Source organism: Balaenoptera musculus, chromosome 4 (genome assembly GCF_009873245.2).
Source record: "Balaenoptera musculus isolate JJ_BM4_2016_0621 chromosome 4, mBalMus1.pri.v3, whole genome shotgun sequence".
NCBI lineage: Eukaryota > Metazoa > Chordata > Mammalia > Artiodactyla > Balaenopteridae > Balaenoptera > Balaenoptera musculus.
The window spans coordinates 64,844,767-64,858,339 of record NC_045788.1 but is presented as its reverse complement, the minus strand read 5'-3'; the positions used below and the strand labels follow the sequence as shown (position 1 = coordinate 64,858,339).

The following is a 13,573-nucleotide window of genomic DNA, read 5'->3' as shown; positions in this document are numbered from 1 at the left end:
ATCAATAATAAGTAAAAGGCAAACATCTCTAAGCAGATAAGCTAGGGCAAAGGGAATATAAAATTTTTATTACAAAAGCGTGACATGAACGCAACTTTTCACAAATGCATAACTTACAAAACAGGGTGCATGATGTTTTTCTCTATGTTGTGGGGTTTCTAGAGGAAAGGTTTCTAAGGACCAGAGTGGTGGTTGGAGGGTGGACCTGGAGAGGGGGGTCGGTTAGAATCAATTTAGGAGCTGGAAGGGATGGGGGATGGTAAGGATTACCTAGCTCAAATCTGTCCTCAACCCATGAAGGGACTGAGATAAGAAACTAGGGTGGGGGCTTTCCGTCCTAGAACCATGGCCCAGTTTGTCCGTAACCTCGCGGAGAAGGCCCCGGCGCTGGTCAGCGCTGCTGTGACTTACTCGAAGCCTCGATTGGCCACATTTTGGCACTATGCCAAGGTTGAGCTGGTTCCTCCAACCCCTGCTGAGATCCCTACAGCTATTCAGAGCTTGAAAAAAATTATCAATAGTGCTCAAACTGGTAGCTTCAAACAGCGCACAGTTAAGGAAGCTCTACTGAATGGTTTGGTGGCTACTGAGGTGTGGATGTGGTTTTATGTTGGCGAGATCATAGGCAAGCGTGGCATCGTGGGCTATAATGTTTGAAGACCAATCTTTGCTTTGTTATTTGGGTGTTCTTGGACCATGTGTGAGCAGACTGCTATTTGAATAAAATAAGACAATGCGTCAAAATCAGTGTTTCTCTGTCAAGCACTACATGGAAGGTCACAATTTCTCTTGATATTAAGTTGGGTTGTCCTTTGTTTTAATACATTAATACAGCTCTAAATGCATGTCTTTGCTTAGCCTGCAATTGGAAAGGATAGATATGAATATACCAACCTGGTGCATGTATATATGAGGATAGCATTTTACTTTGAAGGCTTGAAATAAATGATATTTAAGCTTAATTTTAGAAAAGTTGGGGAAAGGCTTTGAGAAAACAAGAACTTGTTCCAGTAGGAGAAAAATAATACCATGTGCCAAACATGGTATATACTAGTTAAATCACCTAGTATAAAGAATACAATTTGGTCTGTTTTTCTTTGCTAAAATCAGAGAAAGACCCCTTTGGCAACAGCTGTGTCTGTAAATGTAGGGGTACTTTTTGTCAACTTGAATATTGCTTCCCCGAAAGAGACCAGCTGGGTGATATTCTGTGTGTCTTTGTAACATCTTTAACACTAGGACAGAGAATGAAAGAAATGTCCTATGTTTTTAATCTAATTTTGGTATGTTATTAATCTGTCTTTTTTTTTTTTAAGGACCTATCTTTACAAAAATAAAATATCCTATAGATACTTAACAGGATTATAGTTTAGTATCGTCCATGGGTCAAAATAGTATATTATGTCCTGAAATAAATACAAGTGATTGGTATCACAAAAAAAAAAGAAACTAGGGTGCACTGGGGCAGAGAGTGGAGGGCAGTCCCCTGCCCCTGACCCCACCCTGAGGGAAGGAAGCACAGTCACAAATGTTCCCATTTTAGAAATAAGAAAACTGAGGCAGGGACTTGTCCAAGGTCACACAGCTAAGAAGTGGCCAACTAATCTGAGTTCACACAACTGCTTGTTGGTAGAACTTCAATCATTTCCTTTTCTTGGGAAAAATGAGCTATTTCCTTTGGAACCTGGGTTCCCATTCCTCTGTCTGTCACTCACAGTAGTATATTTATTAAATGTGGTAATAACATCTTGCATTTGTGAGGTGCTTATGATTTTCAAAACACCTTGGTATCAATGATCACATTCAATCTCACAACCACTCCTCAGAGTAGAGGTGACAGAGGGATGGAAACCTCAGAAACTCCGCAACAACAGCAGTGCCAGGAGTTACAATGGAACCAGGGGCCCATAATAACGCATGAAACTACACCTGTACACAGAATTTTCTGAAAGAAACTGCCTTGTCCCCAGCCCTGGAGGAAGAGTCAGACCTTGGGCAGCCACATTTCATACCATGTGACCGCCCTCCCTGACCCCTGATTTGTCTAAGGATGGACACTGGATCCCACAGGCAGGCCTGTAGCCTATCACAGCAGGTAAAGTGCTGCCTGAGAGGGGGTGCTGATGAGCTGGGCCATGAGATCCTGTGTCCTGGGGCTTTGTAGTGAAACATGAAGATGACCAGCCAGTCCAGTGTTTCTCGAATTTCGGTCCTTTGTGATCCACCTTCATGATTTTGCTGTAACATCATACCTTGAATATTTACGCACTATTTTTCTTTAAATCGACTCACTTTTAAGATATGGTTCTCCCCATATAAATAAAAATAGAGTTAGTATTCAAAATAAAAATGTTCACTCATATGCCTTCTAGAAATTGTCTCGTATTCTACCAGAGACATGCTTTGCAAAACACTAAGAGAAATGGGATAAGGAAGAGAAGGAGAATGATGCAGAGAGAAGCTGACCCTCTGGAGAGAAGCTGGGTTTCATTAATGGCACCACAGTGAGGTCCCTGGAGAAGGCTTGCAACTAGAATGCCCTTCCAGTACCACGTTCTAGGAAGCTTGCCATTGATTGGGGGATTCTGGTTTCAGAATTCTAGAAGATTCCATCCCTTTTATAACCGCTTCATAATAAGGTCTCTGCCTCTACTCCTATATCACCCACCATACTTGGTCTGGTCTGTGTGAGTCCCTGCTTCCTGGAACTGAAAGAGCACAATTTACACAGGTATCCAGTTGAGGTGTCAGCCATCAGGAAGGCCCTTCAGCACTCTTAGATTGGGTTCAGGCTGAGGCATGCTGTGATCCCTCCCAGGGAAGACACAAAGAGTGGTCCATCCAACATACTTCAACCACATGGAAAGACCGTGTTCCTCCTAGCCTTCAAAGCAGTGGCAGGAGGCTTCTAAAAGGCACACAGCAGCCCCGCCCTTGGTGGGTGCACGGGACATAGTATCCAGGGCCACGCACCTTCATTGAAGGAGGAGAAAGCCTCAGCGTCACTAAGGAAGTGGCTTCTAGAAAGGCAGGCACTGAAGCAGGAGGGTCCTGGAGTCTAAGAAGGGCACTCAGTGGGGCTTGGAGCCCCTGGAAAGCTGTCTTACCCCTAAGCCCCTGGGGTCTTGCCCTTTTATTAAATGATTCTGACTCATGTAACCCCAAGGGACTGGCTTCTCAGTACATTTAAGAGATGAGTTTCCTGGGTCTCTCCTCCCTTTTGTACTTCGAACAGGCAGGTTGGTTAAATATCAAGCATGCTTAGAATCAGAATCACGGAATAGCATGACTGCAGGGGCCTTAGTGATTATGATGCTAGTCTACAGGTGCAGAAGCCATGGGAAAGGCGACATGCCTAAGGTCACACCCAGAATTTTTATCAAAGAGGTCCTGACTCCCAGGTGGTTTGTAACATGGTCCTAGCCTCCAGGGAGTGTGCGGTCACTCTGGGAAGACAAAACATGGACTAATATGGAAGTAAAATCACAAACAGACATGAAGAGACATACCATTGTGGCTACAAGATGATGTTCTTGAGGATTCGGGGGCTTTGAGCAGGGGGACCTCGGATGGCAAACTGCTCTTTCAGGGCAGCACAGGGGTAGCTGGCCTGCGGAGCTGGGGGCTGGGCGGAAGCACTCCCAGAGCTGGCAAGCATCTCCCTCCTTTCTGTGGGACTGCAGTGCCTCCTTCTGTCTGAAAAGAGCTCTCCTCCTCAATGTCACCAATAGGAGCCATTTCTGGAGGTGGTTAAGTGTGCTAGGGCTGCCTTAACAAAGTACCGCAAACTGAGTGGCCAGGACAACAGAAGTGTGTTGTCCCACCATTCTGGAGGTTAGGAGTCTGAGATCAAGGTGTCGGCAGGGTTGGTTTCTTTTGAGGGCTGTGAGGTAGCATCTTATTCCAGTCCTCTCCTTTAGCTTCCGGTGGTTTCCTGGCCATCCTTGGGACTCCTTCGCTTGCAGAAGTGTCACCTTGATCTCTGTCTTCATCTTTACCCGGTGTTCTCCCTATGTGTGTGTCTCTGTGTCCACATTTCCCCTTTTTATATGGATACCAATCAAATGGGAGTAGGCCCACCCTAATAACCTCATCTTAACTAATTATATCTGCACGACCCTATTTCCAGATCAGGTCACATTCTGAGGTCCTGGGGGTTAGGATTTCAACATAAGAATTGGGGGGGGAGGGACATATTTCAACCAGGACAAGAATTGTCTGTGGGAGGGGGTTGGTGAGATGTTCTCAGGAGTGGCACCACCCTCACCTCTGCTTTGAGCCTTCTCCCGGCTGTCTAAGGTGAAGGGAACTGAGATTTGGAGGGACTTCTTGACTCCAGGCACCGGGCTTTGTACCGTGGTCTCAGTCATGTCACAAAAAACCACTGGTGGCGGGGGGCTTACTTGACCTCTTCAAGACGAAGAGGCCAGGTCACTTGGCTGAGGTCGGGCAAAGCCTCTTCTGTTTTCCCTCTAACCAGCTGTGTCTCTCTTATCAATGCGAGGTGGTGGTGGTGGGGGGTCTCACCTCAGAGGAGCGCTAGGGGACCAACTAACTGTGCTCAGTGAGCAACCACATTTCCGTTATGGAGAAGGAAGAAAAATCTAGCTCCATGTAGGTCTCTATGGAATAGGGATCACCAAGAATGTGTATACAGACCATTACAGGTTTGATAAAAGCCCCGTAACAGGAACAGGAGGCTATTATAGTTAATGGTATTTTGAAACGTCGTGGAGTGTTTGCACTGACCCTGGTGGTGACCTAATCCGGCTCTCTGCCATAGACAGCGTGTAATCGTACTGCTGCCTGCCCCCCAGCGACACTCATGCAGCCAGAGGGGAGAATCTCCACTCTAATCCAGCCCCTTCATCATATATAAAAGGAAGCCAAGTGACATTAAGCAAAGCTTCTAGCAGGACTCGGACACGGCTCTCCCAACACCCAAGTCAGTGTTCTTTCCACTAAAATCACTGCCATGATTTTCTATTTCCACAGACCTGAGCACAGCCCGTAAATGATTGCCTGCTTCATATATCTTCCTATATCAAATCACTTCTTCAGTGTGACCCTTGGAGAGTGAAACTTGGGCCAAGAATTATAAAAAGGAGGAACTCAGCGGCATAGAATGAAGGAGTTTCGCATAGCTAAGGACGGAATGGGCTCTGGGCGGGCTCCTGGGCGCATCCCTGAGATGATTAAGCAGAAGCTGCACGATGAGTTGCAGTGATGTTGACTTGTGGGGAGAGTTGGTCTAAATGACTCTAAGGTGCCTTTCAAGCTTGAGAGTTTTCTAAGGTCCTATTCCATTTAGAAATTGGTTTTGATCATGGGAAGAGTCAGGAGTATGGGTCTGCTATGAATCTCAAGAGAGAAGGGCATGATCACATGAGTCTGGGGTCATTTTGTGTAGGTAGGACAGCTCCTGTACCCCTGAACTTATTCCAGGGGCGGCTTGTGTCCATCTCGTTTTTCTTGGGGGTTCACACACATCATTTGCTGAGAGTGGGACTTCACCTCATCTCCCTCTATTCCTACCTGGTGCTCCCTATCTTCCAGGCTCATAGATAAATGCATCATTTCCCTAACATACCAGGCTTCAGTGTCTTTGTATACACCACGCTTTCTGCTTAGCATGTCATTTTTCTCCTTCTACTCTCCCCCACCCTGGGAACTCTTTAAAGACCATCCATCCATGAATTTCCTCAGCCTGGAACACTGTGAGCATCTGTATACGTTTGCTGAATGGCGGACTGAGAGAGTGAGCATGTGATTAAGGGTTCCAGTTGGGTTTATAGCTCTTTTGGCACCCAGATTGTTTGAGGCAGTTCTATTTGTGCAGTCTAGAAAACAGCCACAAGGTGGCAGGGTAGACCAAGTCATTAAGGCCGCAGGTGCCACTGGTTCCCGGAAAGTAGGAAGGTGTAAATGGGGTCAGGGCTATTTCTTCCAATCGGCCTCTTATGCCTTTGTGCCTGTTTTCTTCCTATAGCTCTCCTTCACCTCAGCAAAGCCATCCAGCAGAATTGGCTGGTGTCCTGTGAGATGTGATTTGAGGTCCTCTGGCCCCCAAGTCTCTCCTGCGGAGACCTACTTGAGTGTGTAAATTTCCTCTCAGAAAGGAATTCCTTTGAGTTTCGTGTTTGCAGTTCTCCTTGGAAAGGAGGGGGTCATTTACCAATTCTCAGGAAAAAGAGACCGATCCCTAGTAGAACCCTGGCAGGAGGCAGGGGCTAAGGAGATGACACGAATAAGAATAATTAAGTTTAGAGATCACCAGGAGCTTTCATTTCCAAGAGCTCTCTTAATCCTCTGTCATCTTGCCAATTAAGAAAGAAAGAATCCCATTTGGCAGATGAAGAATCTGAGGATAGAAAGAACGTGTGATGAGGAAGCGGTGGCCTGGAAAGGGAACCTTTGCCTTCTGACTGCGTTTGGGGGCTCAGCTCACGCAGGCAATACCTTTGTGTGCTGGCGGATGAGTTAAAAATTAATTCTGCATCATTGTGCTATCTTCATGCACCCTAGTGCATAGCTTTTCCGACTGCACAACACAGGCTAAGAAGAGAGTTCAGGATCTCAGAACTGGAATTCTCTTTGGGTTAAAATCACAAACTTAATGTAAACAGAGAAGCCACTAGGCATGGCATGGAGCTCACCCCCTATGTCAGAGCGTTGCCCTGAACTCTGAGTGCCTGGTACCAGGTGTGGACTGACTGCCTTGTCGCTCACTTTCAATGCCAAGGGCCTGGTGGTGGGGGGACCTAAGCTGTGCTCCCCTGGTCATCCTCAGTGACCCTGGGAAGTTGTAGGTGGAGGACATCAGCCAATCCTTGCTGACCTGGGCTCCACGCAGTGAGATCCAGGGCAAACTGCTCTGGCTGACTCAAGGTCATTGGCCTTGGTCAGGAAGCTTCTCCCTGGCCCTCATTTTCTGGCTCTAAATGAAAAGACTGTCTTTTCAGTCAGTCTCCCAGGCCCCTTCTGGAAACCATGACTCTGGCTTTTCCAGCCTATGTAGCTGGGAGACAGAGATGGGCGATTGCTCTCACTGGGGGTGTCCTGGGAATAGAATTCAGGCATCCAGACCACGGAGTTCTAATTGCTGGAGGCTGGCCCTTTTTCATCTGTTGTTCCCAGTGTTTCCTGCAGCCAGTAGGCCAACATTCACACACCCAAGCTCTGGGGCTTCCCTGCTCATGCCTCCTGATATTTTCACAGTTCAAGAGGGGCTTACAAACCTCTCAACTCTAACCTACTTAACAGTTCACAAGGGGCTCAGAGTTTCTATATATTTAACAATTTGTAACTTTGCTGAAGCACAATCTTCCTTTTAAAAATAACATTTATTGCTGTGTATTTAATTCTGAAATTAATACATGTTTTGAATGCAGAAAAACTTGAAAAACAGCTATGACAAAATAATAATACTAAATAACATTTATTGAATATTCACAATGTTCTAGGATCTTTTTAAAAGAAACTTTTTACTTTTAAGTAATTGTAGATTCACAGGAAGTCACAAAAGTAGTACATAGAAGTTCGTGTACCCTTCTCCCAGCTTCCCCCAGTGGTAACATATTATTTAACTAGAGCACAATATCAAAGCCAGGAAGGTGATGCAGTTGGTATAACCCACAGATCTTACTCAGATTTCACGAGTTTTTCATGTACTCGTGTGTGCGTGTGTGTGTGTGTGTGTATGTGTGTACAGCCCTATGCAATTTTATCTCCTGTAGAGATTTATGGCCACCACAACCAAGATTCACAACTGTCCCATCACCACAAAAATCCCTCATGCTACCCCTTCATAGTTATCCTCTTCCTCCCTTCATCCCAGTCTCCATCTATATAATTTTGTCATTTTGAGAATGTTCTATAAATGGAATAGACTAATAGCAATATAATATAGTGAAATAATAATAATAAATAACATTTATTGAGCATTCACTATGTGCCAAGAATTGCTTTTAGCTCTGTACAGTTATGAGCTCATTGATCCTCTCAATAACCAATTGGAGTGGTCTCTATTACTATCCCTACTTTACAGACATGAAGACAGATAATCACCCAATTTTACGCAGCCATTAACTGGCAGAGTTGGGATTAAAATCCAGATCTGGTGCTAGAGTCTGAGGTTTTAATTTTAATATTATACTGTCTCTCTAAATATATTTAATACAAATTTTTAAAAACTAAATACAGAAAAGTATAATAAAGAAAGGACAACAGTAGCCTCAGAAAATGTCAAAGATTTGGTATCATATAGACGTTCTCTCAAAACAATGCAATTAAGCTAAAAATCAATTAAAAAAAGAGAACTGGAAAAATTCCATTTGTCTGTAAACTAAAAAACAAACCAAAAAAAAACCCTTAAAACAATTCACCGGTCAAAGAAGAAGAAGCAGGAGTTTATTCTAACAAGAGAGCTACAGGTTCATGGATAGAATGTCATGGCAGTGAAGGTGCGATTGTTTCATGGCCACAAAGGCAACACTGTGCTGCCCCAGATGGAATCCAGAAGGGCAGGGACTGTGTTTTGTTCATCCCAGTAGCCTCAGAGCCTCACTCTGCACTAATAGGAGTCAATAACTGTTTACTAATGGATTAAAAAGTATACCTCACGGTGGATAATACCTAGATTCCCTTAAATCTGTAAGACAAAGCTGGAGGAAGCTATGGGTCTCCAGAAGCAAAAGCACACCAAAACAGGGACAAAGATACATAGAAACAGTAAAGTTAGGGGATGGACATCTGTATTAGGCTTGGTGAGACCACTTTGCTTGTCACGGTGCCTCTAGACACCAAAATCTCAGCAGCGAACAGGGCTGGGGTGGTGAGGACTTTTGACATTTGGAAATAGAAAATCAATGCTCAGGAATGAAAGTGATTGATCCTAGGTTATTACAAATTTGAGATAAGTATACGCAGGTCTCCGGCTCTCCATAGAGAGCTTTATGCTAAAAGTAGACCCTTCACACTGCCAGAGACTGTTTTTACCTGAACTTCCAAGAATCCCCAAGTTGAAAACTCAGAAATGTTTACAAAAGCTTTCTGGCTCTTACTGGAATTACAGTCAGGGAGAATTGTGGGTTGCCAAAGCATGACCTCACATCACAAATTAACCAGTTTTTCACCTTTTAATAAAGTTTCCTCCTTCTTTTGATAGTCGTTTTTCACACAGAGGCAGTATTTTAATGACATCACAAGGTACTGCACGTGCAAGGCACAAGGAGATGTTGCAGCTGAGGTGCTGATGCTGGCGCTGGATGGGTCGAACACAGGCTCACGAACAAGGCCCCGTATCTCATGAATCATTATGTACCGAACTGGAAACATATCAGTGCTGTACAACACTTAAAAATGTTATGATTCTATTTTTAATCAAACACATTCTGTAATCAAAAATTCTAAATTTTTACCAATATTCACTGGACAAAAAAATGAAGGGCAGGGAGAGGTGAGGTGAAGAGAATGTTGAACTTTTGTTTATTCTTTAATATATTGTTGTATTGCTTAACATTTTACAATGAGCTTATTACTTTTAAAACTGGGCCTAGGGAAAAGCTTACTGGATAAAATGCACATAGTTGGTGAGCCAGACTGTTTGGGTCCAAATCTTGGAACTGTCACTTATTAACTATGTGACTGCCAGTAAATTACTTAGCCTTCCGATGCCTCAGTTTCCTCATATGTGAAATGGGGATAATAAATAGAGTATTGACCTCATAGGGTTCTTGTGTGCTTAAATAAATTAACATATGTAAAATACTAAGAAAAACTCATGACGTAAAGTAAGCACTCTGTCACTATTAACTTTTATTATAATTGAGGTTTATCAGGATTTTCCTCCCAACTAGATTTTAAGGTGAAGAAATAATCTGTTGTTTTCTTGGCCGGTTCCTGATGTCTCAAGAATTGGTTTGTGGCTTCTGCTGTTTCTTGCATCATATAAAGTCTCTCAGAAGAATGACCTGGATTCCCATGTGGAAACTGCAGCTACCCATGAGTTTGGTGTTGTACTCTGACTGGTTTCCATCAATAGGTCCCCTTGGACATTGAAACCATTCTGGACTGGACCTTAGAGTCCCCTCACCCTTTTGGACTTTGCTTAATTGTGCAGGGAGCAAAGCAAATTAAGTAATTGTAATGCCTTTTGCACCTGCAGCATCTACTTTATCATCACAGAATTTACTCTCTAGCATAAGTTGTTTTCAAACTCTCTGTCCCATGCTTACTGGCATAAATTCACATTAAGATTTTCCTGTCCTCCTATATCATCTTTTAAAAACTAGGTAGGAGATGCCTCTCGCCTTCTGAGATGGCCCACACTCTGTGTGTGGAGTGCGTTTCTCTCTAAATAAATCCACTTCTTACCTATCACTTTGTCTCTCACTGAATTCTTTCCGCCATGAGATATGAAGAACCTGAGCTTCATTAAGTTCTGAGACCACACGTCCTAACACTGTACACAAAAATAAACTCAAAATGGATTAAAGACCTAAATGTAAGCCTGGACACTATAAAACTCTTAGAGGAAAACATAGGCAGAACACTCTCTGGCATAAATCGCAGCAAGATCTTTTTCCATCCACCTCCTAGAGAAATGAAAATAAAAACAAAAATAAACAAATGGGACCAATTAAACTTAAAAGCTTTTGCACAGCAAAGGAAACCATAAACAAAATGAAAAGACAACCCTCAGAATGGGAGAAAATATTTGTAAACGAAGCAGCCGACAAGAGATTAATCTCTCAGATATACAAACAGCACATGCAGCTCAATTTCAAAAAAACAAACAACCCAATCAAAAAATGGGCAGAAGATCTAATTAGACATTTCTCCAAAGAAGACATACAGATGGTTAAAAAGCACATTAAAAGATGCTCAACATCACTAATTATTAGAGAAATGCAAATCAGAACTACAACAAGGTATCACCTCACACTGGTCAGAATGGCCATCATCAAAAAATCTACAAACAATAAATGCTGAAGAGGGTGTGGAGAAAAGGGAACCCTCCTACACTGTTGGTGGGAATGTAAACTGGTACAGCCACTATGGAGAACAGTACTGAGGTTCATTAAAAAACTAAAAATAAAGCTACCATATGATCCAGCAATTCCACTCCTGGGCATATATCTGGAGAAAACCATAATTTGAAAAGATACATGCACCCCAATGTTCACTGCAACACTATTTACAATAGTCAGGACTTGGAAGCAGCCTAGATGTCCATCGGCAGAGAAATGGATAAAGATGTGGTACATATATACAATGACATATTATTCAGCTGTAAAGAAGAATAAAATGATGCCATTTGCAGCAACATGGATGGACCTAGAGATTGTCATACTGAGTGAAATAAGTCAGACAGAGAAAGACAAATGTCATATGATATCGCTTATATGTGGAATCTAAAATATATCTACAAATGAACTTATCTACAAAACAGAAGTAGAGTTACAGATGTAGAAGATAAACTTAAGGTTACCAGGGGGTAAGGGCAGGGGGAGGGATAAATTGGAAGATTGGGATTGACACATACACACCACTATATACAAAATAGATAACTAATAAGGACCTATTGTATAGCACAGGGAACTCTACTCAGTACTCTGTAATGGCCTATATGGTAAAAGAATCTAAAAAAGATTGGATATATATATATATATATATATATATATATATATATATATATATATATATACATATATATATATATATAACAGATTCACTTTGCTGTACACCTGAAATTAACACAACATTGTAAATCAACTATACCCCCAATAAAGTTAAAATATTAAAAATAAAATAAAATTAAAAACTATAAAAAATAAAATAAAAACAAAGATTGTCTCAAAAAAAAAAAACTAAGTAGGAGATATTAGGCAACTTGATGGATATGTATGTCTTCGGGGTGTCTGTGTTCATTTGACAAATACTGATGTACTAATGCAAACATAAGCATCAGTGTATCTATTTCTTATTCACATGGATCTCCATTGTTGGAAAACAATCCATAGAAGCTTTATTGACAATATAAACTGATTAAAACGTTTAATGTTCAAATTCTGAGTATTAATTGCTTTCCAGTATAAACATTGTAAACTATTTATTTCTCTATTTTCTCATGACACTGAATCCAGTAGGTCTCAACTGGCAGAGCAAAACTCTCTAGAGTTTTTTTGTATGACAGAGTGAAAGTTCTCCCCATCCCTCCTGCAGAGGGGTGTGGATTCGCAAGAAGTTAGACAGATCAGAGCCCAGGGCTACAGTGTCATGGGAGCAGCACTGTGGAGCACCAGCCATTCCTGGGGAAAGGGGGAGAGAGCAATGCCCTTTACTGGCCCACTATTGATGTGCAAATCTGATCAGGTAGTTCAGGCTTAAAATGATTCCCATGATTCCATGTTCCCTCTAAGACAAAGTCTTAATGCTTTGCATGACATTGAAAAATCCTTTATAATCCAGGTCCCACATATCTCTCGGTGGAGTTTCAAGAACGATTCTAGATTATTTCATCCTCGAAGTCTTTGCCAATGGTTTCCTCTACTTTAAATACATTTATCCCCCTTCTTTGTTTAGCTGTCAGTTGCTCATTCTTCAAGGGTTTGCATCACCCCTTCTGGAAGTCTCTTCTAAATATGTGTGGTGCACATATTTATCCAAATATATTGTGTGCTCAGAGGAAAAACTTGTAGTGTTGCAAAGGAGGAAAGACAGATGTAAAGACTTTAATATTAAGAAAAGATGAGAAAGGATTTAGTGAACTTGAGGCTGAGCTGGATACGTGTAAAAAACGGTGTTTTAAGAACCGTGTCTTGGATTTCCCTGATGATGCAGTGGTTAAGGATCCGCCTGCCAATGCAGGGAACCCGGGTTCGACCCCTAGTCTGGGAAGATCCCACACGCCTCAGAGCAACTAAGCCAGTGCGCCACAACTACTGAGCCTGCGCTCTAAAGCCTGCGAGCCACAACAACTGAAGCCCGGGCACCTAGAGCCCGTGCTCTGCAACAAGAGAAGCCACCGCAATGAGAAGCCCGCACACCACAATGAAGAGTAGCCCCTGCTCACCGCAACTAGAGAAAGCCCGCGCGCAGCAACGAAGACCCAACACAGCCAAAAATAAATAAATAAATAAATTTTTAAAAATTGATGTGAAGTAAAGATCTTTAAAAAAATGAACACCTGTCTTGCATTCTTTTTGGCCTATAACATTGAGGTCAATGGCAGTTTGCCCCAAGTTTAAAACCAAGAGTTCTGGGTGCTGCATCAGAAAGATTCTTAATAATAATACTAGAAATTTTATGTCCATTATATACATAGTGACTGACGAGTCTGATATGTCTGAGTGAAATAAAAATTCTATTTAAAAATTAGATATCCTCTTTGAGGGTAGTTTTTGGTAGATTCAGGGCTTTCCCCCTTTCTGATAACTGGCATTGTGTTAAGCTTACAATGCCTGGAAGAATAATCTTCCAGACCTGTGCATCGTAAACCTAATTCCAAGAAGCTGCAGGTGTTAGAGCGCCCCTTCAATCCCACCATTTGAGGGCTGTTTCCTGCCCACGT

The 13,573-nt window shown here is 42.5% G+C and overlaps 1 protein-coding gene across 1 annotated transcript; it reads left to right on the top strand.

Annotated features, from left to right (window-relative positions):
* Positions 1-330: 330 nt before the first annotated feature.
* LOC118894481 (ATP synthase subunit g, mitochondrial-like) lies at positions 331-736 on the top strand. The gene has a single exon (XM_036850782.1). It carries the CDS (start codon positions 346-348, stop codon positions 655-657), a length of 312 nt encoding a protein of 103 aa, XP_036706677.1. The 5' UTR covers positions 331-345; the 3' UTR covers positions 658-736.
* The last annotated feature ends 12,837 nt before the right edge of the window (positions 737-13,573 follow it).